This window comes from Boleophthalmus pectinirostris, unplaced genomic scaffold (assembly GCF_026225935.1).
Source record: "Boleophthalmus pectinirostris isolate CB_2022bp ecotype Guang Dong unplaced genomic scaffold, ASM2622593v1 HiC_scaffold_2, whole genome shotgun sequence".
NCBI lineage: Eukaryota > Metazoa > Chordata > Actinopteri > Gobiiformes > Gobiidae > Boleophthalmus > Boleophthalmus pectinirostris.
This window is the reverse complement of record NW_026571152.1, coordinates 15,042,487-15,069,429: the sequence shown is the minus strand read 5'-3', so window position 1 is coordinate 15,069,429 and position 26,943 is coordinate 15,042,487. Positions and strand designations below refer to the sequence as shown.

General features: G+C 38.6%; 2 protein-coding genes across 2 annotated transcripts; one reads left to right on the top strand and one right to left on the bottom strand.

The window, feature by feature from the left end:
• Positions 1–3,196: 3,196 nt before the first annotated feature.
• dnaja2b (DnaJ heat shock protein family (Hsp40) member A2b) lies at positions 3,197–8,340 on the bottom strand. Its single transcript, XM_020934667.2, has 9 exons — positions 8,181–8,340; positions 7,148–7,207; positions 6,840–7,063; positions 5,935–6,015; positions 5,729–5,862; positions 5,459–5,655; positions 4,865–5,009; positions 4,650–4,777; positions 3,197–4,574 (listed from the first exon to the last, which is right to left on the bottom strand). Exons 1-9 carry the CDS (start codon positions 8,256–8,258, stop codon positions 4,389–4,391), a joined length of 1,233 nt encoding a protein of 410 aa, XP_020790326.1. The 5' UTR covers positions 8,259–8,340; the 3' UTR covers positions 3,197–4,388.
• Positions 8,341–9,242: 902 nt separating this feature from the next.
• On the top strand, positions 9,243–26,239 carry ppp6r2b (protein phosphatase 6, regulatory subunit 2b). The gene is made up of 24 exons (XM_020934711.2): positions 9,243–9,366; positions 11,529–11,690; positions 13,170–13,268; positions 14,062–14,248; positions 15,124–15,261; positions 15,742–15,807; positions 15,880–15,992; positions 16,692–16,805; positions 16,890–17,010; positions 18,262–18,423; positions 19,128–19,364; positions 19,445–19,509; positions 21,326–21,441; positions 21,510–21,595; positions 21,832–21,909; positions 22,003–22,100; positions 22,181–22,238; positions 22,339–22,460; positions 22,782–22,933; positions 23,522–23,681; positions 23,788–23,867; positions 24,246–24,390; positions 24,543–24,632; positions 25,088–26,239. Exons 2-24 carry the CDS (start codon positions 11,563–11,565, stop codon positions 25,119–25,121), a joined length of 2,649 nt encoding a protein of 882 aa, XP_020790370.2. The 5' UTR covers positions 9,243–9,366; positions 11,529–11,562; the 3' UTR covers positions 25,122–26,239.
• Positions 26,240–26,943: the final 704 nt, after the last annotated feature.

Here is a 26,943-nt window from a genome sequence, read left to right as displayed (position 1 = left end):
TAAAAATCAAAACAGATCAACAAGAGTAAGCTCCAGAGGTGACTGTATAATACCATCAAGGAAAGTGCCTTTGGACAAGCTGTTTTTTTCATCCCAGTGACTATAGGTGAGCTGCCTATACTTAGCTCCTTCTCTGCTGAAGAAGAGTGGTCATCATTGTATCAGTTGGTGAAATAGAGGTCAATTTGTGTCTTCACTAATACAAATATTTACTTCACTATCATGGACCACACCACAAAAATGGTATACAGTAAAGATAGGGGGAAAAGGGGGGTATAGAGAGTGGAGATAGAAGGTTTTGTCAGGATAGGCCTGTATAAATAGGGCTTCTGGGTAACTGAAGGTGTGGTTGAGCTGAGCTGTGGTTTGCTGGAGAGGACCAGGGGGAGATTGAGGCTTGGTCCTTCTCTTGAATTGCAGTCAGTCATATGAACTCCACATGTCATCATCTCTGTCAGGTTCAGGAGCGCCTCTCCATCATCCAGAGCAGGAAAGCTGAGGAGGACCAGCTTGGCCTCAAGGACAGACTCAAACTGCTCACACAGGATCTCCCACAGGTAACAACTGTTACAACAGGGGAGATTGTCTAGGGCACCTTGGCAGGTATGGGCCAGTGATGTGAGGATGGAAGCACATAATGAATTGGGATGGGGTTAGGATGGAATAGCTCTTGACACTTACACACTGTTGAAGAGGACACAGAGAGGCTCGTGATGCTGCTGCCACACTGAGGGTGTTGGCTAAATAGGTTTGTTTTATGTGGCATCACAACATTTTAAAATCACTTTAGTTAAAATTTTGCCCGAGGACAGGTCCAGAATACTGTGGTAGAATATGGCCACATGGTAGCTGAGTGTCTAGCATTGATGCCTCACAGCAAGAAGGTTCTGGGTTTGAGTCTCACGTAGCCTGAGCCTATCTTTTTGCATTTTCCCATCAGCCCAAAACATGCACAATAGGTCAAATCCTCCAGCCATCTCTCTCCACGTGGAATAAAACAGGCACAAAGTTCAATGTCTTCTCTATTTCTCTGCCAGTATAAATAAACACACAATAACACAGCGTAAAGTGGTGACAGTATTCAGCCCCAAAGATATGATGGGTGTCAGATGAAATTACTTGTGCCATCATGTAAATATATATATATATATTTTGAAGCTAATTCCACAAATAATGAAATATAGTTTATGTACTATATGTTTGGATGTTTCTTCCAAAAACAGTGACTCCCCCTGTAGGGAAAGGCACCTGCCCCCTATCATCAAATTATAGACTATAGAATGTATTCTCAAGAAAGAGAGAGTGCTATGACTGACAGGAGGTAGGAACAGGGAAACAAGTATGACTTTCAAGATATATTTCTAATAATTGATAATTGGGTTGGTTTTGTAGGAGGACATCCAGCAGCAGAAGGCGGTCGTGAAGGAGAGACTGGAGCAGCTAAGAAGAGAGCGCTCTTACATCCTGCAATCCAAGAGAGACAAGTCAGTCCCTCCATGTGCGATCAGCCCCACATAGACCAGTGATATAACTTTGTCTTCTCTTCTGCAGGAACACAGCTGGGTTTAAGGAGCTCCTGGGCCCTGTGGGACTGCACCACACTAAAATCAAGGAGGATGCTGACTGAGCTATGACAGAGTTATTGTCCACTCCTTTTCATTTGCAGTTTATTTATTGATTATTTGTTAGGGACAAATACAATAAACAGATATTATGTAGCCGAAGCATAGGTGGTGTTACTCAGTTACATTTACTTGAGTAATGTTTTAACAAAATTGTACTTTTCTAATGGCATACTTTTACTCCTACTTGAGCATTATTTTATGTTATTATTTTAAGTGTACAAGTGACAAAACCTTTATGTTAACGATATGAAATGATTTGAACATTTGTTCCTTGCACTGCTCCTTCAGATATTTAGTTTTTAGTCATTTTTGTGTCCTTTGAAAACATCAAACATTTAATGTTTTGTCGTTCAAATTACATTAACTTTATCACAAATTATACATCAGATGTTACATCGGATAGTCACTCTTTTTATTTCTAAAAAAAAAGTAATGTATGTCTGATGTAAATGTTAGTTTTACTTGACTAACTTCTTGCACTTTGTAGGAACTTCACTCACCCATTCACACACATATTCATGCACCAGTTTTATGCAGACACTGGAGTTAAGGGGGCTAAGCATTTTGCCCTAGGACACAATGACTCAAAGTTGAGAGCACCATCAACCTGTGGGTCAGTGGATTTGGCCATGCTATCATTGTTTATGTCTAGAGCGGGATTCGAACTGCTGACGTTTGGATCAGATTTGAACACTACCAAAATTGAACTACTTCCGCCCTCTGTCCCAGCCCCCATAGAGTACTGTATACTGTAGGCAAGAAGGTTTTGCTTGGTAGAGACCAGTAAGACACCTGTTGCTACACACCTTCACACACAACATTTATTCAGAAATAGAGGAGCCTAGTAGCACCACTGTCAGACTGTCTGCTCCCAAGACTGTTTACTATATTACTTTAAAGATATGGCTGCACAAATAAGGAAAAATATCTAATCGCTTTTTTTTTTTTTTTTTCAGTTATTAGATTTGCAATTTTTGTTTTATAAAATAGAATTCTGTTCAAATTTCACAATTTAAACGCATTCTGAACTGGCAAAAATACTGAAAAAGGAACTGACAAACTAATACAAGAATCACATTTGCCACGTTTATACTGTTCTAAAATATAGTGTTAGCACTTTCAATGCAAGATAAGACAGGATACTGTGGTTTTAGAGGAAGAAATTATACTTAAAATTGTAGCCTTTGTGATTTGCTAACTGCGTCTATTGAAGTTGTGATTTTAATTCAGTTGCAATTAATCTTGCAGTCCTAAAGAGTGTCAATATTTTAAGTATACCTTGTAAGTATAAGTTTTGCTGCCTTCTTCTTCAGTCTACTGATTTGTAATTGAAATTTTGATAAGTATTCAAAGTTCTTCTGTACATTTTTGACAATATATTTCTCCAACAATGCATTCAGGTTTATTGACAATAAATGAATATTCGGTATATATTTTTGACTCATGCCCTTTTTTAGACTGAATAGCCATTGAGCTATAGGGCTGCTGGTATTACCTTAGTACAGTCTTCTTTACAGTGATATTATCATGTCATAGACATTAAATGAATAACAGAGTAACAGGCACATGGCTGGTTTCTTATACATTTTAATAATCTGGACAAACATAAGCATTAACATTAATTTATCACTGCTCCCCTTAGTTGTGTACACGTCAAACCCCAGTGGACTAAATTACATACACCGTGAGTCCTGAAGGTGCGGGTCGACCCTCCACATAGCGCCTTTTTACTTATAAGATTGATTTGGGTTTGCTTGTTGCTTACATAACACACAGGACACTGCTGTAGAGGCCCACTGCACCTAAGAAGGATGTATTTACAAGTTAACGGAGATTTAATGAGCAGGCCCAATGACATTTGGCAAACGACTGAACAAATGTGTGAAGTGTTTGTACAGAGGGGCTCTAAGAGTCCAGAGGAGAGGGGAGGGGGTCTAAAGTGAAGCAAATGAGAATCCACTTCTTTTATATGACTGTATAGTTATGTACAAGCGCACTGCAGTCCAACATAAAGCAGAAACACTAATGCTAAACAAACATTCAACTGTGGCTCCTGTATCACACACATACAAGGTACACCAGTCCTCAGCAATCATGAGGAGTATACAACAGAAAGGGTCAAGTTTTGTAGCCCCACATTCACTCTATGAAGATCAAAGCTGGGTTTAAACTTAAGAGACATCCCACCATAGGTGCACTATGGAGGTGTGTGGAGTAGACTGAACTAAACTTGTACAAACCATTCTCCAAATATTTCACCCGTAGGAAGCCTATGAAACATGCCCCTGTGTGCTATGGGGACAGCTTTACTTAAACAAAGGCAGGGCACATTGATATTAGGAACATGTTGAACTGAACTTCATTATCACCACTACTTCCAATACTTCAACGTGTATGTGCAAGATCAGTGCAGAAAGCAGCATGTGCTGGTAAACTACAGCTTTACATCTTAGCCACTGGTCTATGTTATTGTAATCTAGTGTGCCCTATATGAGGAAAACGGATCAGACCAAGTCAAGATCAGCCAGTGATAATGAACCACCTTCAGATTGTGGTTTTTGTGAGCAGTGCTGTCCATAAACAAAAGAATCATTGTTCCAGCATTTTACATGTGATGGGCACCATGATGAGATGTGAGGTGATTATGGATTCAGAGACTTCCCTCAGATATTAGAGGAAATGGGGCATGTCTGCATGTCAGGTCTGTCAGCTCAGAGTTTGTGTATATGCTAACATCTGTGTGTGTTTCTATGAGAGGAGTCTCTACTGGTGTGCACACTGCACCCCAGGCCCATGGTGGCCGCCTTCCTCATCTGAACTATCATTATAAGCCTCCCTCCTGGCTCCACCCCCGGCTTGACTCTTGTCAAACTCTGTCAGGTCCACTTCTTCTGCATCAGGAGCGATGACCGGCGTCTCAGAGCGGGCGGGCAGCAAGCACTCCAGTTCCTGTAAACAGCACAACATCAAATTAAAGGCCCAGAGTCAGACATTCAAATGTAAACGTGACTGATTTAAACTCACATTGAGCTTTTCAGGGCTAATCCAGTTGTTCTCAGGAAATTGAACATCAAACTTAATGTAGAGGTCTCCCTTCTCAAATGGGTTTCTGTACTGTGGCATTCCCTCTCCTTTCACCACTCGTATAGAACCTGTGCACAAATGTGACATGAAACTTTTCTTGTTCTATATTAGGTACATGCTTCATGACCAAATCCCAGCTTAAGTATCACATTTACCTGGCTCAATCACTTTTCCAGTTGGATATTTGACAAGCAGCTGTCGTCCATCTAAATGTGTGATGGTCATCTGGAACCCACAAAGAGCCTCCACTAGACCAATGCGCTGCACCATATGCAGGTCACTTCCATCGCGCTTAAAATCCTGGTTGGCAACAGAATGAATAGATTAAACTGGGTTTGGGTTATCAAACATATTTCAAACATTCAGCATTATGTCAGATAAGGATGATCCAAACTGAAATCCATTTAGTGTCCATATGAGATTTTTAAGCGTTAAATCTTCTAACAAACTTACAAGCTGCCTGACCCAAGAAATGAAATACACTTTACTGTTTGATTATGTCATACAGTCCTAAACAACATAATAAAATTACTGAATATTTCAACAATACTGTTTTTGAAATGAATCTGCATCAACATTGTTCTCCATATTCACAAAGTGTGCACCCGTTGTCTTGATGACAAGAGAAGCATTTCAAGGGGTAAGTTGGAATGCGCACTTTGGTGACTTTCTTTTCGTCCATGGAGTGTACTTGACTAGTGAGTCAAACTAGAGTCTACAGTGTACAAAGGGTCAGTAGCAGATGTTACCTCATGCTCCTTCTCCTGCAGCACCAGGACGATGTCTCCTGGTTCTACCCCTGGAGCTTGGTCTGCCTCTCCAGTGAATGTGATTTTCTGGCCGTGCTTCATGCCTTTGTCCACGTGCACTTCCAGGAGCTTGGTCTCCTTACTGACCTTGTGCCCTTCGCACTTCTTACAGCGGTCCTTCTCATTAATGACCTCACCTGTGCAAAGAGCTCTGGGATTCACTCATAGCTCTCAGTGCTTTGGTAAACTGACTGAGAACACTAATGTTACCTTCTCCGTTACAGTCTGTGCACACGGACTGCATCTGTTGGACCATCCCAGGAGCCAGCTGTCTGATCATGACCCTCATCCCTCGTCCTCTACATGCAGTACACTTCTGAACAGCCCCAGCCTTACCCCCTTGACTGAAAGTGGACACATAGACAATTAAGACATTGTTAAATCAAAGAGAATAAACAATGACTATGAAAACTCACCCATTGCACGCACTACACAGCACATTCTTACTGAGCTGTAGTTTTGTGGTTTTCCCATTGTAGAGATCCTCCAAGGAAACTCTGCAACACAGTGCCATTTAGTAACAGCATTAATAACAGTAACAACATTAAAGGAGCATTGCGGAACTTTTCTAATGGATGGTCCGCCACCTGCTCATCTCTGTGGAAGTGCTATTGCTTTGCCCGGAGTCTTCTACACTATGGTATGGTACTTTTCTGTCTCCATGGAGACAATAAGGTGACATCGCCATCCCAAGTTAAAGATCAGATCTGTGTAGAGGTGACCCTCCTCACACTATGAATGCATGTTTTTTATGAGCTCCAAAACACCCACAGTTGACAAATAAATGGTAGATCAATCAGGTTAATGCAAATACAATGAAGCTTTCAAGATAAGGCTTTAACATAGCCAGGAAGACAAACAGGTGACATACCATCCACCATAAATGTTAAGTGGTGCACCTTTAACACATATATCTAGGTTTGTTAAAAGTATCAAAAATCAGACACTAATTTATACTAAAAGTAATATCAAACCGAGATAATCATTTGAGCAGGTATCAATACTAAAAAATTCACATTCACTGGATTCTGTTCGGTGAATGTGACTTTTTTAATATTAAAAAATCCTGAATAGATTTAGAATGATCTTGAGCTGTATCAGAACAGACCACACATAGTAGTATGCACTCATGGACCAAGATGAACCCTACCTAGATGACAGAGGGATTACAAAGATATAAGGTCACATGGTAATGTAAAAGAAAGGACTATGATTTAAAGTTGAAGAGTGTTTTTAATAATCATTGTCATATCTGAATTGCTTTTGAGTCTATTCCTTAGTATTGAAATAAAATCTGACCAAAGCGTGATGTCAAACCTACTTCAGGGGGTGCACCATGTCCTCGCCCCGCCTTCGCCCGCCGTTACGCCTCCGTCCTCCGTCCATGAACCCAAACAGCCCTCCCCCAAAGATGTGGGAGAAAATGTCATCCATGCCGGGCCCGGGGCCTCCTCCCTCCCGCAGACCCTGCTCTCCATAACGGTCATACAGCTCTTTCTTTTCAGGGTTGGACAGTACTTCATAGGCAAAGCTTATCTCTTTAAACTGGAAATATAAACATAAGTTGACATAAACAGTTCATATAATTTACAATGTATATCTCATTAATTCCGTTTTATTCAATCCTACCTTGTCTCCAGCATCAGGGTTCTTGTCCGGATGATACTCTTTGGCTAATTTTCGGTAGGCCTAAAAAAATACAATCTGTTTGAGTTCTGTGGAAGATCCAGCTGAAACTATTTCCATCTCTGCTCTCTCCTGAAATGCTTGGCCTGTCAGAAACACCAGCCACTCAGAGGACTCACTCAGAGGACTTACTGCTGGTGACATCCCCAGTGAAGCCACTCTGTATGTGTGCCTCCTAACCGCTCATTTATTACACAGATACTAAACTAACAAAGTCATTTCATTATCTGTGTAAGATACACGTAATATACCAAATAATCTTTTCCCTGAATAATACAGATCTGGTGACAGCATAGTCATTGCTAAGTGCTAAACCTGAATGCACTCTTCTCTAGCTTGTGTAGCAAGGGCAGGGAATAAAGGATGACGTTCATTGTTCAGTATTAAAGGCTGTGTCAGAGGACATCCACCTGTGTGTAGTTTATTACTCGCTCATATTTTAGCCATTAGCCTATTTCATAACAATAACAAGGTTAGTACAGTTAAACTTTTTCATTGTTTAACCTGAACAATGGTTCTACAGTCCAAAGACGCTTTTAATGCGTAGCTTTGCAAATGACCAATCCAAATAAAGTGTAGACTTGTCTCACTGGAGGTTATTGACTTGTTTTTCCATTAACGTTAAGGAGCCTGTTTGCTAGCTCCTACTCCTGATATTGTGTGTTCAGTGGTTACAAACTGAAGATGTTATCAGGTCTTCTTCTTGTCCTCTGTAAAAACATCTGTACACGGTATGTGGACAATAACTGCGGACTGTCAGTGACCCAGTCCCGCGGGTTAGCGCACATTCAGCCCCGGTGGAAACGATCTTGACACGACTAGCGCACTGCCAACTGCTTTTAGCATTAGAGCTAAAGCTACACGAACTAGCTCACGTTGTCAACTCTATACCAGGCTGCTATCCGCAGTACACCTCTCTTCACATTTTCTTTTGCTCGTCCCTCTACCCAATATCTACCTGCTTTTGAGAACATACCTTTTTCAGCTCATTTTCCGAAACCGAGGGTGAAACTCCAAGGATATCGTAGAGCCTGGTATCCGCGACATTCGCCATGATGCTAACAGGCTAAAGGCTAACAGTGAACGAGCCTCTGCGGAGAGTCAACCCAGAGTCAGCTGAGCGCAGCCGCGGACAGCCCCCCACAGCCCCGTATGTCTAAATACAGCGGCCCCCCCGAGAGACACCCCGAGAGACACCCAAAGCCCCCCCCAGGAACACCCAGCCACCAGAGTTGGATAGTGTCAGGTTGTACAGTCTTTCTGGAGCTTTCCAGACAAGTCAAGAAGAGCAATAATAGTCAGTATTGCCATGGCCACAAATACACGGAGACCAGACGTCCCTGTTTACCCAGGATAGTCCCAGTTTTGAGCTCTGTGTCCCCTGTCCCAGCAGATTTATCCAGAACCATTGATTTGTCCCAGTTTTGTACAAGAAATGTCCCAGGTGTCCCTATTTTTGACAAGTTTGTTACCTAGCAACAGTAAAGAGAGGAATCAATTGCAATTTGTTTAGGTAAAATATAGAAATGCATGCTTAAAAATGACCAAAAGACAAAGAAAATGTGACTATGCTGACTCAAGTGGGCTGAGTGCATAACAATTGTCTTTAATTACACACTCCTTTCACAGTTTTATTATTACCAACCACTCCAAACCAGTAGTGTCCCAGTTTTTGATTTTGAAAATCTGGTCACCCTACACGAATACATAATAGTGCATTTACATTTGTATATATTTGTATAGTGTATTGCATGCTAACTCAACAAATTTATTTGCTCATAATTGTGAATTTTTTAACTTTTTCTGTGACTTTGCCTGTGCACAAAGGCAAATTGTAGGGTCAAACTTGTTCAGGTCTCCTGAAGACAGACACTTATTACATATTTGACCAAGTAAATATTTATTATATAATTATTTTTATATTTATTTATTTGTATTTATTCATGTATGTATGTATTACCCCCACCCCCCAACAATCTTCAGTGATGCGTCTCTCGAGCCCTCTGCGAACCTGCCCTGCGCCCCTCCCGTCTCTAAAGCCGCCCCTGCTGACAGAGCGCCGCTATGGGCCTGCCGCCGGTGACCTAGCGCTTACGGCCAAAGTCGGCGAGATTCCCCTTCGCATCTCCCTTGACCTGCTCTACAGAAATGATAGACATAAGGTAAGCCCCCGTGAGCGTCTTGTTGGGCTATTTGCGCCAATATTGCCCGAGTAAAAGCTTGTTGTCATTCAGCGTAAAGGATGAGGAGGGAGAGTAGCGCTAGGTCTGAGTAAGGACATCGGTGTTTGCAATGAGGCTGCTAATAGCACGTTACTTTGCGCCGTAGCCCTGTGTTGCGTACTTCTTTCTACACAACGCATAGCTATTTTAACACAAAAACAAAATCTATATCGGACTCAAATCTAACATGGACGGAATGGTAAGTATTGGGTCGCGTATGAGCCATGACACCGAGATTGGAGGAGGTTTCCAGTGATGGATAAACCACGGTGCACGTAACTTATCCAGATATAAACGCATTAAACCATGGACAGTGACGCTTGTGCACTATTAAAATCATGTTATTGCTCATACATTAGCACAGTTAGCGTCTGATTCTACAAATATACTAGAAAGGCCTGTGTTAGTTCAGGAAGCAAGTGATAGATATTTTACTTTAATACTAGCAAAAAAAAAAGCAATTCTAAAAGCTATTTAAGCTATGGGTCCAGTGGTACCAATTTTGGCTATATATACCACAAGTGCTTCAAAATGTCATGTAAGCTGCTTATTGTTTTTTAAGATTTGATATGGCTAATTTAATTTCAAGTCTTCAAGTCTGGTCCCTATGATAACAATATAGCCTTCAGTAGCCTATATTAATCACAATTATTGACACACATTGTCTAATATATTACTATTGCTCTATGGGACTAACTTTATGAAATCAAACTTCCTTAAGTAAAGTAATGTGACATAAACAGACACTTTCCAATTAGGTTAGAGGAATACTGAATTGAAATTACTTATTTTGCTTCAAAAATTCTCATAGTTATTATTTTAGTTCCTACTCTTATATTGTGGCAACCACAATTATAAATTAAGCAAATAATCTTGACATTCCTAACATAGTTTGATCAAAAAACACCAACACTGAGACTGTATCATGTTGTTGCCCAAATCACCAAACCAGAGCTGATCCAAGGTTAAACAAGGACACAGTTAAGTAACACAAAATAGGGACAATATTGTGTCATAAACCAGGTTTAAAGGCCCCATATTACACTATTTTCTGAACTATGTTGTTTCCTCATCAAAAACACCAGGAGTTGTGTTTTGTTTCATTCACACATGATTAACACACAAACCCTGCATTTTAGGTGAGTTCTCTCAAACAGAAAACACTCAAAATGCTCTGTTCCACCTTGTGATGTCATGTGGTGAAAAAGGAAGTGCTCCAGTGTCTTTTCAATAATGTCACCCCTGGAATTGCCAATTTCTATTGAATGTATAACTAAAAAAGTATAAAACTTGAAAAAAGTATAAAACTTGAAAACTACCACTACGTGGTATCACAAGGTGGAACAGAGCATTTTGCTTTGGCAATGTAGACATAAAAAAAGATTACACAACCATGTGTGAATGGAAACAAATGTGTGAATAAAACAAAATACAACTCTGTATGTAACAAAATTGTATGTTTTTGATGAGGGAGCAATATTATAACAAGACTTAAAGCTCACAGGAATCCATTTTGTGTAATACAGGCCTTTTAACCTATTTTAAATCAGGGCAACTATAACGTCTCCTTAGAGACAAGAAGGTGGCAGAAAAGCTACTTATTGCACCTTTAAGTAAGCTGCTCTAAATAAGTAGGCCTATGTAACTAAAAATTGCTAGTAGAAGTTTGCATACCACTGCTATTACCTGTCCCAAAGTTTTAGAACCATCAGATCCCATCTATGCTTCTACTAAATCTTAATTTTAAAACCATATTTGATTTATTATGCATTTATTATGTATCTTTTCTTAGTATTGCTATTGACTGTCTGCCTCTTTATACACCAATAAACACATAACAGCAACAGCATCACCTGCTTTGATTGGGCAGAGCAATTTGTGGCTTAAAACAACTTAATCCGGTTTTTATAACCTGATGAATTGAGTGATTTCTTGAAACACTACTTTGTACTTCTACTTGAGTAATATTAATTTGAAAAAACATTACTCTTACTTGAGTACAATTTTTGGCTACTCTACCCATCACTGTTATTATCCATGTAATGGCAGTTGTACATGAATCCAAATATTAATTTCTCTTTCCACCACTGGTTGTCTTGCAGCTAAGTGTGTGTGAGGCAGACAGCAGCAGCAGCCATGTTCTGGAAGTTCGATCTGCAAACAGCCTCTCACCTGGAGGCTCTACTGGACCAGGAGGACGTGAGCCTGAGCCAGCTGCTGGAGGAGGAAGATGTTCTGCAGGAGTGCAAGGCTCAGAACAGGAGGTGCTCGCTGCTACTTTTTATTTGTGTTGTTGAAGTGATTATGTACCAAAACTGCTTCTTCAGAATACCAATTCTGAGTAACTGTATAGTAAAAGTGTTGCTCAAAATTAATATACTTAAGTCAAATTATTGTCACATAAACAGACTCAAACTTGAAGTAAAATAGCTCAAATTAGTTTGCTAGCTCTTACGATTGTGAAATTAATCATCATGTTTTTTGAATAACCTAATGATCTTCAATGCTAGACTGGGCAGTACCTAGAGGACTAAAGGGAATAGTGAGGGGAGAGGAGGGGCAGGGTCTGGACATATGAGGAACAGTGTGATCGGTCTAACATTTCAAACTGTCACATTTCTTTTTCAAACTGGCTGTAATCAGGGCTTTTTTTGTGATGTTACCAGCTAATGGAAATTGCAGAGGCCTCTGGAGCCAGGACATACTTAGATTAAGGCGTTTTTGTCCAGAAATCTGCTATTTTTCCTCATTGATGCTAAAGCTGCCAAAACTGACTAAGAACAGTATATAATGCTGCTCCACTTTAACTTTCCTAGGCAATTTCTACATATACAATAATTTCAATAATACCATACTTGTAGTAATGCATAATAATTGTAAAATAATAAATAATAAAATGCACTAATGCATCAAATCTTACTTACTTACTTACTTTATAACAGTTCTACTCCTAGCACTGCTCGGAATTATGTCTTATTTCCAAGTGAGATAACAACACAGTCCAGACTAGATCAATTCAATTCACTGCACATGCATTAACCTCAGAAAGCTTTACTGGGAGGGATTTGTTTGTCTGTCTGTATGCTTTTTAATAAGTAAATAACAATAACAAATATCAAAGATTGAAATAAACCAAAAGTTCAGTATTAGAACCAGTCTGTACCAGGATTACTCTTGCATTGTTATTCCATTGCTTTTGTTCTGCTCTGATTTGGACCTGGTACAATCGTGATATAAAACCTGAGTCCAAGTTTTGGATCCGGCACATCACATTTAAAATAGTGAATTCAGTTATTACTCTATTTAATTATAAAGATTCTGTAAATAAAATAAAAAAAAACATTTAATAAACATTTAATAATCTTAAAATCAGGGCCAAAGCCACTTTTCTTCATACCATTACCATACTTTCTCTATAGTTAATTTTTGACTGTAATGAAGTAATCAGTTGAAATCATTGTGATTTAAATTATGAGCTAAATAATCATGATTAGATTTTTCATCATAGCCCAGTCAGACCTGGTGTTGATCAACATATTTTGTCAATGTGTGTCTCAATTGATCATTATCTCATAGGATTGCGATACACTGTATATATAATCTAGAGCAGACCTATATTACCATTCACTATGACCCTATTGAAAAGCAACAGTCAGTATAAAATGACTGAGAATAGTATGTAAAAGTGTATAGTCTAATATTGTATAACTAAACCAAAATGTGTCTCTGTCTTTTATTTGCAGACTTCTACTGTTCCTGTGTAAGGACCAGTCTATGCAGGAGCTGGTCCGTTTGATCACGACAGAGCCCCCTGCTGGTGTAGAGGAGACAAAGCGCTTCAAGTAGGCTTTTCATTATTTATTTAAAGCTGCTCTTTGTAATTGGAGGGTCAGCTACTTGCTTGTCTCTTTGGAGATGTTACTGCTTTACCAGGAAAGTTCCACAGTTTGGCATTAAATTTGGCTACCTCATGGAGACAAGAAAGGGAAAACCCCAACTAGGGACAGGCGTTGAGAAGTACTAGCTGTACACTCTGGATGGGCCACATCAGCAGCAACCTTTGCTTATAAATATGGATGACTTTCTTGTCTCTGTCAAAAAAAAATATAAACCAGGCCATTTTATAGATCCGACATGTGGAAATGCAACCCCCACTGATGGAGAGAATGCCTAACCTTGTAGTGTGGTCACAGTACTAAAATTTCTCGATTTTGATACTAAAAAGTCAGTACTCAGTAATGATTCTGATAAAAAAAAAAACAGAAGGTACTGTGTCATTTTCAACCTTAAATCATATTACTTTCTTTTATATTACCATGTGGTCTTATATCTGTGCAATCCCTCAGTCATCCAGGTAGGACCCATAGTGGTCCATGGGTTTATACTAGTCTGTGTGGTCTTGTTCTGATACAGCTCAAAATCATTCTAAAGTTATGATTCTTTAGAACGAAATCAACATTTCATTCTAAAGATATGAAATGTTGATTTCTGTCCTGTGAATGTGACTTTTTTAGTATCAATACTTTCTCAAATGAGTATCCAGTTTCAATATTAGTTTTAATACTGAAGAAAGTTTAAGTCTACATTTGATAATCCTGAAATAGTGTATTATATATGTAATGGTTGTGTTATCAGGCATCCAAACATAGCGTGTGAGCTCCTGACCTGTGATGTGGGGCTGATCAATGATAAGCTGGGGAATGAGGAGCCTCTGCTGGAGAGCCTGTACTCCTTCCTGGAGCAGCCCCCTCCTCTCAACCCCCTCCTGGCCTCCTTCTTTAGCAAGACCATCGGCAACCTCATTGCACGCAAGACTGAGCAGGTACACTACTACAGCAGTCTCTACAGATGCACAATTTGGGAAAAATATCGAATTGCAATTTTGATTACGTATTTTGATTACGATTACATATTTATGTTAGTGTTGACATGTTAAGTTTTGCAGCTCTATTTAAAATGTGGTTGTAGGCAGAATTTAGGAGTTTACTTTAAATGTATCCAGAAGAATTGATGAAATACTGAAGTCTGAATTCACAAACAAATACAAGAATCACATTTCAAAGCATGTTTGTACAGACCTAAACTACAGTTTGCAGTTTTTATGCAGAATAAGACAGGATATTTTGCTGTTGGTGGAAATAATGCTACTTCAAGAATTGCAGTCTTTGTGATTTGCTAATTGCATTGTAATACATTCAAATTGCAATTTTGATTTGATTAATCTTTCAGCCCTACTCGTCACCATATGATCATAGTAGAGTGGTGGTTAGTGTATGTGTGTGCAAAATAAGATTAAAAACAGATATTGTGTCTTTAAAATGGTCTGTTGGAATGTTTTTTTGTTTTGTTTTTTGTTACAGAATAAAGCTTAGATTTAGATTTGGTCTCAAATTTATTCAGGAAATTATAATATACTAAATCTATAACAGTTTAAAGTAAATTCAAGTACATTTTGAGAGGGTATTACCAGACATGAAAGTATGGATTTGTCATGCCTTCTATCAGTAACAACATGCTTTCCAAGTATCACCAGGACTCGACTCACTAAAACTTTGCTAATCAGGGCTAAAATTAACCTAAACCTGGACTAAATGTCTAGCGTGAACATACACCTGATCTAAACCAGTTTGAGAACCATGCTTTTAACATCACATTGTAATGACAGTATATGTTTGGGTGTTGCCTATTGTTTTGTAGGTGCTAAACTTCCTGCGGCGTAAAGAGGGCTTCCTGTCCCTTGTCTTGAAGCACATTGACACTTCGGCCATGATGGACGTCCTGCTCAGACTCATCAGCTGTGTGGAGCCTCCTCCACTCAGACTGGACACACTCACTGTGAGGAGGACTACCTATACTTCATGTACCCATGTAACCACACTGAGTGAAGTACTGAGGAATTTCCAGATAACAGACTCTGACATCAGATGGAGGGAAAGAGCCAGTTACCTAAAAAGATAATGCACAAACACACAAACATTTATGTCAGTGACTAGGCTCAGTTAAACACATTATATTACAACATAAATGTGCACATTAAAAATCAATCAGAATAATTGTGACTAGTCAACTATTAAAACAGTTGTAATCATGTTTTGATAATCATACTCATTATCTGTACAGTACAGATTCTAAAACACTTGCAAATTGATGTTTTATCATCAAGACACTACTTCACTGTCCACATTTACATATCTGAATATTTTAGGCCTGATGAATGTTGTAATAAGACCTCTAAGCCAATAATAAAGTTAGAAGAATGTAAATTGCACTGCACAACTATCGGATGGCATCGTTTTATGTTTTTTCTGTCCACAGTGGTTGAATGAGGAGAAATTAGCCCAGAGACTGATAGAGCTGATCCACCCTGAGAGAGATGAGGAGGTACACACATATGGACAGGTTTGGACCAAATTTTTTGAATTTTGCAATTAAAAATGTGTTTTCTATCCACAGAGACAGTCTAACGCATCCCAGACCTTATGTGACATCATTCGTCTAAGCAGAGATCAGGCCAATCAACTTCAAGAACTGTCTCAGCCCGACCCTCTGCTAACTGTGCTAGAGTCGTAAGTCCTGCATCATTTTCATATTATTCATATCTACCACTACAAAAATCTATACATTATCTTCACATTGTATTAGTTTAGCCATTAGGATTTCAGTCTTCTCTCAAATGTTAATATTCCCGGGAGTATTTAATACATGGAATATAGTAAACAAAAAAAAATTAAAAACTTGTTTTAGATTTTAGATTTTGAAAAATAGCCACCCTTTGCTTTGATCACCGGTTTGAACATTTCTTGACACTGATATAGCACAGCTGTGAAATGAAAACCATTTCAGGTAATTTCTTCATAAGACTCATTGACAGAAGTGCAAAGATTCCAGCGCTGTTGACAAAGCAAAGAGTGGCTACTTTGAGGAATAGATGAAAAAATATTTTTAGTTACAACTATAATTCCATATATTTTGCACCTTATATTTGATGTCTTCTGTTTATATATAAAATATAGAAACTAGCAAATGTAAAGAAATAAAAAGAATGAATTTAGATTAATACTGAATTTTGACTGATAATGTACATTGGAAAGCTAATTGTAAAAAAAGCAAAACTTGGAAACCGTGTTAGTTTTAGATTTTTAATTATTCAAAAATAAATGAAACAATGCAGTGAGAATGCAGTGCTTTCAAACTCTTCAGCTCAGACAGCCATCAGATTCTTAGGACGTTCTGAGGTAGGACATTTGTGTGTGTGTGTTTCTCAGGCAAACATCTGTGGAGCAGTTGTTGCAGAACATGTTCTCTGGAGAGAGGACTGAGAGCTGCATCGTCAATGGAATCCAAGTACTTCTCACACTACTGGAGATCAGGAGGCCTGTGTGGGTGGCAACGCCTAACCCATATATATGTTTATTCTTGTGTTAATTTTATGATTAATGTACTTCCATGTTTGGTTATTACAGAGTGGATGGCGTCATGGATGCTCAGGGATTTGAGAGGAGTTACCTGGTGAACAGCAGTATACTGTTGGCTATAGAACCCCATTTAAAACATTTTCATCAACTACTTCTAGAGCCACCCAAGGTCTGTGTGTCTTACTCATATTATAACGTAATTCCTATGGGGGACTTTTTTATCTATTTTTTTAAAGCGTTATTGACCATAAGTACTGCTATGTTGCATTCATCATTACATTTTTAACATCATATATTTTAAAACTGAGCCGAAGGACAGGCAATAATTCTATCACAGAATTAGCCTTTTAACAGTCAAAATGTAGATGTTTTGTCCAAGTTTATGGTTAATATCATGGTAGCAACTGCGCCTATCAGCACAAACAAACTAAAGTGAACTCAAATATATGGTGACAACAGAAAAGTCTGTGAAAGAACTTTAAGCCATTAAGTCATGTTACTATAACACATTTGTCCATAACAAAATAACTCAAAACATTTGTGTATTTCTGTCCCATTAGCTCAAAACATGCTACGTAGGTCTCCAGGAAGAATAGCTCATAGCTAATGGAGTTCAATTAAATGCAATCAATCAATTAACCTGCCCAGGAACTACAGGTGGAAATTAGCACTGGTTCTACAACCTGGTACAATGCATCTCTCCTGTTAAGGTTAATGTATATTGTGCACTGTCCCTGTTTCATTAATTAAATAAACTAAAATAAACTAAAAACTCTGGTAATTTACTTAAAGAATAATACATTTTCCATTGACTCTACATTGTTTGTTTACTACATTGTTGATTGCAACCTTTTACTATGAAGTATCTGGACAGTTCATTAACATTAAATAGGGATAGTTTATTTCTATGGGGTATTAACACATAACACATACCACTTAATATATTTAGACCACTGTCACCTTTTACTGTTTTGAAAATGCAAAATTCTGAAAACAACATATTAACATAAGCAAACATAATTTCACTTTTTCAATAGTCACTCCCCCTTCACAGCGCTATCACAACATAATCATCCTGCGTTTTGCTAATGAAGCTACCGCATATTGCATCAGAACTGTAAAGCTGTAGTGTGTAGTTTTGTTTGTATGATGCATTTGTATATTTATGCAGAACTGTGATGTGAAAGCATGGACGGCGTAGACTTTAGAGCAGAGCATTGCACAGAAGCTACTGTAAGGAGGGTTTGGATAGGGCCCAGGAGAGATCGCTAATTACTCATGCATGGATAACATATAAAACCACTTCAGGCATGCTTTTGATGTGGGAACAATATTATGACACAGTAGAAAACTCTAAAAAGTTGACTTTGTGTAATAGCACTCTTTAACTTAACCCTGCCTCTGTTTGTGTTGTGATTAGAAGAGTCCCGTGCTAACCAGCCTGGGCATGCTGGAGGACCCTTTGGGGAACACCCGTCTGCATGTGGCCCGGCTGGTGGCCTCTCTGCTTTACACCAGCTCTTCCAGCCATGCCGTGGTAGCCCAGGAGTTGTGCCGACTCAACACCATGAACCTACTGCTGGTAAGGTGCAATGTTTAAGATGTAGAAAGGGCACACATTGATACACTTAATTAATAGTATTTTAGCTAGTGCCACCAAACACCCACCACCCACATTAGCCAATTGTTCTACATTGGGTTTTTAGCCAGCTGAATGTATATATTTTCCTTCACATGTGTGAATACTAAAAGGTGGGCTGTAGTACGCATCTACATTTACTCAGATACATTTACTTGAGTAGCCTTTTAATAAAGGTTTATCTCAGAGTAATTCTACAATTTTGGTTACCCATTGTGAGTATGTCAACTAGTGACAAAAGCTTTAAGTTTACAATATGAAATGAATTGAACATTTGTGCTTCTTGCACTTCTGCTTCAGATATGATTTTGTTTTACAAATTTTTGAGTGTTCTGAAAAAAAAAAAAAAGATTTTGTGCATTATTTAATTTTGTGTCCTTCTAGTTACAGTTACATCAGATGTTATGTCCAGACAATTACATTTACTTTTGCTTGAGTAGTAGTCTCCCCAAATACCTTTTCTGTAATTTCTTGGATCACTACTTTCTGAGTAATATAACATCATCCATGTTCCTGAAAATATATTCCTAATACAGTACATTGTTAATCTTATAATGTTTAAATGTTGCAGGTATAAACCTACAACCACTAAAAAACTAAGTGTGCTAGATTTTTCCCTTGGTTTTATCCCTGTAATCTCTTCTCAGGACTTGTTCTTTAAATACACGTGGAACAACTTCCTTCATCTTCAAGTGGAGCTGTGTGTGGCAGCCATCTTGAGGCCCTGTGCGCACGAGATGAGACTGCAGCCAATTCTGAGCTCCCAGGACAAAAGCCTGCAGAGCAGTGAGGAGGGCCCCCAGGAGCCCAGCGGAGCCCCAAGCACTCCCAGAAACACGTTAGACCAGCCAGAGAATTCTGCACACAATCTACTCATGAGCCATGTAAGCTTATGAACTGGTTTAGCAAATAACTAGTTTAAAAGTTTGAAAGCTCTAATATTAAAATGTGTCTTCTTTTTCAGTTGTTTCAGCACTGCCACCTGGTCCAGCGGATTTTAGAGGCCTGGGAAGAGAATGATAAACTGCAGTAAGTACTAGAGTTTACTTTTCCAAATAAGATGTGAAAAATCACATACCGCCTAATGTTAACAAAAACAATTATTAGCATTTGTGATACACAAATAAAGTAATCTTTAAACAAATGAAAAATAACATGAATACAGACGTAGAAAAAAATTGTTGGTACCCCTCTGACAAATTTGAAAACTCAACAATTGTCACTGAAATAACTTGAAACTGATTAAAGCAATAATAAATAAAAATTTACTGAAAATTGTCCAATGAAAATTAAACATTCCTTTTCACCTGTGGTTCAAACTGGCCTGGACAAAAATGATGGTACCCTTAACTTAATATTTTTTACGCACCCTTTTGAGGCAAACTCTGCAAGCAGACAATTTCTGTAACTGTCAATGAGACTTCTGCTTTGGTCAACTTGTATTTTGACCCATTTCTCATGAGCAAACTGTTGTAGTTGTCTCAGGTTTGAAGGATGCCTTCTCCAGACAGCATGTTTCAGCTCCTTTGACAGATATTCAATAGATTTGAGATCTGGGCTCACAGAAGACCTCTTCAGAACAGTCCAATGTTTTGTTCTAAGTCATTTTTGGGTGTTTTTAGCTGTGTGTTTTGAGTCATTATCCTGTTGGAAGACCCATGACCTATGACTGAGACCAAGCTAGGCAACATATTCCGTTCCAAAATACCTTGATAGTTTTGAGATTTCATTGTACCTTGCACAGATTCAAGACACCCTGTGCCAGATGGCAGCAAAACAGCCCTAGAACATAACCAAGCCTCCACGATTCACAGTAGGGACAGTGTTTTTTTCTTAGTGTGCTTCATTTTCACATCTGTGAATGTAGAGCTGACATGTCTCGCCAAAGAGCTCCAGTTTTGTCTCATCTGTCCAAAAGACATTCTTCTAGAAGCTTTCTGGCTTGTCAATATGCATTGTGGCAAATTTCAGTCTCACTTTTTTATTTATGATTTGCTCTCAACAGTGGTGTCCTTACATGAAGTCCACTTTGGCTCAAACAGTGATGGATGGTGCTATCTGACACTAATGTACCTTGTACCAAGCTGCTTGCAGATGGTCTTATGGCCTTTATCTTTTATCTGCTTGTCTATCATTTCTTTCTAGTCTCCTGACACAGTTGTCTTCTTCTCTTTCTCTGGTCCATGTTCAGTGTTGTATCCATCAAGTCCCCAAACAGCACAATGACACATGTCCTCCTTTAAACAGGCAGACTGACTGAGGACAAGTTTGAAGACACCTGTGATGCCAATTAGAGGATACACCTAAGTTTAACATGTCCCTATTGTTCATCTTTTCTAGGGGTACCGTCATTTTTGTCCAGGCCAGTTTAATTAGTTTGTTTTTTTCAAATTATTCTGTTGAACAACATTTCAAAAACAGTGCCTGATTTTCATTGGTTATTTTTCAGGAAATTTTTACTTATTATTGGTTTTCTCAGTTTCATGTTAGTTCAGTGACCAATGTTGATTTTTATTTCATTACCAGGGGGTACCAACAATTTTGTCCACGTCTGTATGTGTAAAGCTATGATAATATTGCTACACCAAATATTCATTATCAGTGCATCAATTGACAGCACAAAATTAAAATTTTGCTGTACAAAAAGAGGTTATATTTTTCTGGTGGAGGGTTTGCCAAATAACCAGTTAGATTATTATTAGATATCAGTGTGCATTCCAGGTAATGCAATAACATCTTCAATTCTGTGGGCCAATTCATAAAAAATTAATTTACTGTACACATTTATATTGCCCTTCAATTTCAGATATGAACTTGAACTTAACCTGTTTCCATTTTGTCTCAGATCAGAAGGTGGTATGAGGAGAGGGTACATGGGCCATCTAACCAGGATTGCAAACACTGTGGTCCACAACCTGGAGAAGGGTCCTGTGCACACACAAATCAGCCAGCTCATATCAGGTCAGTGCATTGCAGCATGTGTTATAATGTATACGTTACAATGTATTTTAATACACATGTGCATGTAGAGCTGCCCGAGGACACCAGGGGGCGCTGGGAAACCTTTGTGGAACACACCTTGACTGAGACCAACAGGAAGAATACCATAGATCTGGTAAACGCATGGTTCCATTTCTATATCATGTATGAGCAGAAGTGGAAGAGTACTCAGAAATGTACTCAAGAAAGAATACTGTCACTTTAAAACAGTGTTGAGGTAGACGTCATTATGAAAGACAGTTACTGTGGATAACATAACAATTAATTGTAGCTTTTTATTTTTAAAATATGTGTACCTGTAATTATGTAAGGATAGCTATTGCATTAATAAATTGAATGCTCCCATATCAGGTTGGTAGTGGAAATCCTCGTCCATCATCAGAGGACGACATGGAGAGTCCTTTCCCCAAAGAACTCACATTACAACAGGTAGTTTTCATAATCAAGCTATAACCCACAAAATAATTTATTACCTTGAGTACCCAGACTATACCCAGTTCTATAAACCTGTACTTGTTGTAGTCCTTCTCAGACTATCAGATTCAGCAGATGACTGCAGACTTCGTGGATCAGTTTGGCTTCAATGATGAGGAGTTCACTGATCATGAGGACACTATTGGGTATAAGCATAAATATGACACTAAATCTGTACTTCTGTGCTTACAACTTTTAACCTAATTATAAAATTCTCTAATCACAGGGCTACTTTTGATCGTATCGCAGAAATCAATATCAACATTGATTCAAGCCATGAGAATGTAAATTCATATTATGATGTATATCATTATAAACCAGTGTAGTTTATAATGTATTTTAAGTGTATATTCGGCTGATATAATTCGTGTATCTGCCATGTAGAAAAACTGCACTGTGTTTGAGGCGTGCTCCAAAGACAGGATACAGCCGTTTGATGATGATGAAGAAGACATTTGGGAGGAAAAGGAAATCAACTATGCAACTCAGACAAAATCACGAAACAGGTAATTCTTTTATTGTGTTCTAGTTATGTTTTGTATAGACTCCAACCATTTATTAAAATTTACCCCCGCGTGAGGATTAAAAATTTGTGTTGCTGGGTTAGAGGGTTGTCAGAGTCAGTTTCATGGTTTTGAAGGAAGCCAGTTGTCCATTGGGTTGTTTAAGGGTGCGTTCACAGTAGCCTACACAATGCATTAAAATTGAGACTAAACCAGGAGTAGAACGGGACCCACCCTACATTGCATACAATATGCAAAGTGTAAAACAATAATGTATACCTGTAATGCCCAATATGTCCTCTTGAAAGTAGTTCTTGTGCACAGGTTTGGTGGCTGCCCATCCTCACAGAGCCCAGCAGTGGGAGAGCGCACAGAGCCACACAGCTCAGACCAGACTCCAGATTCTGACTCAGAAGATGAGTCTAAAGAACACCTGGACCCTTTCCTCAGCCACTGCCACACAGACACAGGCAGCAGTAAGACCCTCCCCTGAATATACTTCTGTAGGGCTCTGTAATTTTGGAAAAATAGCTATATTTTCTGAAAACCCTTGCAATTGTGATCAGATTTGCAATTGTTTTAATAGTAGTTCACATATCATATATTAGAACCTGTTCTGTACGGTTTGATTTATTGTGTGTCTTAATTGCTGTTTGTATGTTGTCCTTGAGTGCCCAGAAAGGTGGCTTTAAAAAAAAGCATTATTATTATTATTATTATTATTATTATTATTATTATTATTATTATTATTATTATTGACATTAGCATTTGAGAGAAGAAATCTGAACTGCTAAACTGATGCATATAGGAATAAATAAGAATCTCATGCATTTAAGAATAAGTTTGTAGAGGTTAAAATTACAGGGTTAGCAGCTTTTACACATAATTAGACATATTTTTGTTGTTTTAGAGATAATTCTGTAACTGGCTGGGATTTGCCAATTGCGACCATTCAAATTACAATTTTATATTGATTGCAGTATATCTTGCAGCCCTCTTCTACTGTTTCTCTGTTTTATTCTATGTATGTACTATATGCATTATGGTGTGTTGTGTGCGTGCAGGCAGTGGCTGGATAGCAGACTTTGGGGAGGTCAACTCCACTGCGCCCCCTGCAGGAGGAGGAGGCTTTGGGGCCTGGGATACTGCAGCCTCTGACCAAACCACCACAGACTCAGAGGAGAAAGGCTGGGCCAACTTCACAGACTTCCAGCCTTTCTGTTGGTGAGCCAGACACAGTTACAGTTTAAACAGAGATTTTTGAATTGTTCTAATTGTTCTATGTTTCAGTCATGTTAATTCTGTCTTTAAATGACATCTCTGCACGCAGCTCTGAAACAGGCCCCAGGTGCAGCTCTCCAGTCGACTCCATCAACAGTGGATCAGACAGCACCATCTCAAAACAGAACCGTATGTTTTTTGAGTACAGAAGTACTACTGTACATATATAGGTAAATGATAAAACTAGCTCTGTCACTAGTCAATAGGACAACTTTAATATTCTAATCATTGCTAAAACTGGAAGCACATTTTCCAGAAGTAGTTATTTGAAAATCAACCAAAATATAATGAATACTGATTAGCAAAAATATCATGTCAATTTATTGAAAAAAAAAAGCGATAATATAAATGACAGTGAATTTAGTTGTGGTGTCAATAATCATAAATAAATGTTAAAGCATAGCACTTTTCACAATAATCATAAGGTTAAAATTTTATATTGTAACCTTGCATACTATAGAATATCTGACAAATGTGGACATGACTGTGTGTGTGTGTGCTCTGCAGCATGTGGCTGGGGCGTGTGTGTGCCCAGGAAGGCTCCTCTGGTGGCTTCCGACAGCTCCTCCTCCAGCAGCTCTGACACTGATGAAGAGGAGGCCAAAGCAGCTGCTAAAGAGAGCCTCCACCACCAGAGAGCACTATTCTCCAGGTCTGTGCCCACATTGCAGGGTCTGATCTGGCTCCAGGCAGGGGAATGGGGAGCCTCTGCACTGTTCATTTGAAAAAAAAAATAATAATAATAATTAAAGAGGATAGTGAGGTTTGGAGACATGTTTCAGTTTTTTATTTTGTTTGTTGCAGTGAGACAGAGAAAATGTCAGAAGTAAAATGCAACCCAGGAGAAGGGGACACAACTTTGGCCAGTTCAACACAGCAGTCCGATGTCACTCTGTGAGTATTGGCTGAGTGTGTGTGAGTGCAACTTAGGGCTGGATCATATGGAAAAAACAATAGTTTTCCCTTCTAATGATAAATCACAGTTTTATTGCATTTGATCCAATTTCTAATATCAAGTAAATAAATTAAAGGGGCCTTCATTTATTCTTTGAACACTGAGACACTTTTCAACCAACCTTTTGGTCAATACCATATTTCTTCCTCCAAACCTCATGTCTTTACTGACAGAACATTGGTTTGCTGTCAGTGCTTGAAGACCTAATGGAGACCTCTACATTTTTAAGCCCCAAGATAAACAATGACATTTTACAACAGTTGGATCTAGATTCAGTTAAAATTCAGTTACTGTTTAGTCCTAGTGTGACTAAAACTAAAAATGAGTTTTTTTTCTCATCCAACAGTGCTGGAAAAACCCTGTGCTTAATAAACCCTGTGTTGTGACATTACAGGGAAATGCAGCCTTCAGCCAACGGCCCAGCGTGATGCCCTGAGGAGCTCACACACTCCTCCATCCAACTCAGACCATCTCCCTCCAGAAATAGGAACAGCACCACCAGGAGGTCACCCTTTAGCTCTGCTCTCACAAACTACATGTTTTACCGTCTCAAACCTGCACATGGCCATACTATTTGATTTGCAGGATTCCTTCTCAACTGGATTCGATGCAGAAGTATTCTGCAATTAAATTGTAACTTTACAAACCTTTTTTTTATTTGAGATTTTACAAAATTATATTAAAGGCCAGTAACTTCTACAGCACTGGAAATATTAGCCAAAATTGAACCATGTAAATTAGCCAATGTACAAAATGTTTTAAACATTTACAAGCAAAGAAAAGGTGTATTTTAACAGTGAATTATGAATAGAATAGAACAAAGTTGTTCAGCTATCATGTAATGCCACTACTTGACATTTTGCACTATGATCCTAAGACAGATTTATCAAGGGACCACAGAGTTTATCCTGATCTTATTATGAACATCACTACAATATTAGGTTTTATTTAGATTCTTGACACCATCTGAACTTTTGACAATGGTAGAAGTGTAGTCATGGCCTCTCTAATATAAACATTTCTAACATGGCAGTAGTCCTTGGAGTGTGCTGCTGTATTCACCTATGCTTGTACTTTGTATGGGAAAGAGGACCCTCTCCGGTCCAAGCAGATGAAGCACACCTCACACACATACATACACACACAGCTCAGCACTATCACAGTCCACCCATGCCCCAAAGTGATGTCCCCTGTACTATTGTGATCTTTGACCCTGTATTAGGCCGTGGCTCTTCTTGGTAACATGTAAACGTACTATAAATGTAAACTATTTAAACCGCAGTATATCTATTTTTGGAATAACGCCGCCTGGAGGCAGTGAGTTTTGTGTTGTACTGTTGAATCGCAGAGGCAATAATGAGACGTGTGTTTGAGTTTAGGGCGCAGCATCAGTTCATACATGCTCCATTCTTCCACCACATCTGCCACTTTGTTTGGCTCTGAGCTGCACTGTCTTCCCTAGTGTCCACAGCCAAGATAGCTCAGGTTTAGACAGAGGTCATAAGTACTGTAGTTAAGAGGAATTTAAAGTGGATACATTTACTTCACTACATTTGTACTTTCTACTCCATTAGGCTACATTTTGAACTAGATTTATATGTTCTTTTATTCAGGATTCTATTGCCATAGGGTTCTTTTTTAAAAATATAGATTACTGGATACATTTTGTTAGAATTTCGGTAGCTTTTGTTGTCCAAAAATCTGCACACTTTATCATCAGAATCACTACATTTGACATTTTTCACAAAATCTGTGTGAAATACCCTTGAAGTAATTTTTTTAATTGGTACTTCAGTACACTTACTTAGGCTTTTAGACTTTTAACTTTATTATCTCAGAGAGAAAATTATTTTTTGCAAATACTTAAAGGAACTGTATGTAGCCTGGGCTCTTACACACAAAAAAGGTATCGCAATCACAACTGAACCTGGGTTGCCAGTGCCTTAACATGCAGATAGAGGACACATACAAGTGTTTCTCATTCTCAGTATATGGACAGGCCATGCCTCACGTAAAAACTTAGAACCTCCATAACTCACTCACTGAGCTGCAGAGGCTGCACTAGCACAAATTCATGATTGGCTGCAGGTTCTGGGGTTTAGGTAGTGATGACTCATAGAGAACCCTTTTAGGTTTAAACAAACTTTAATATGGAATCTAAAATTAAAATGTTACATACAGTTCCTTTAAGTATGTAGATTTTATTTGATACATGAGCATTTTTTGTATCTGTACTTTTACTTCCACTGA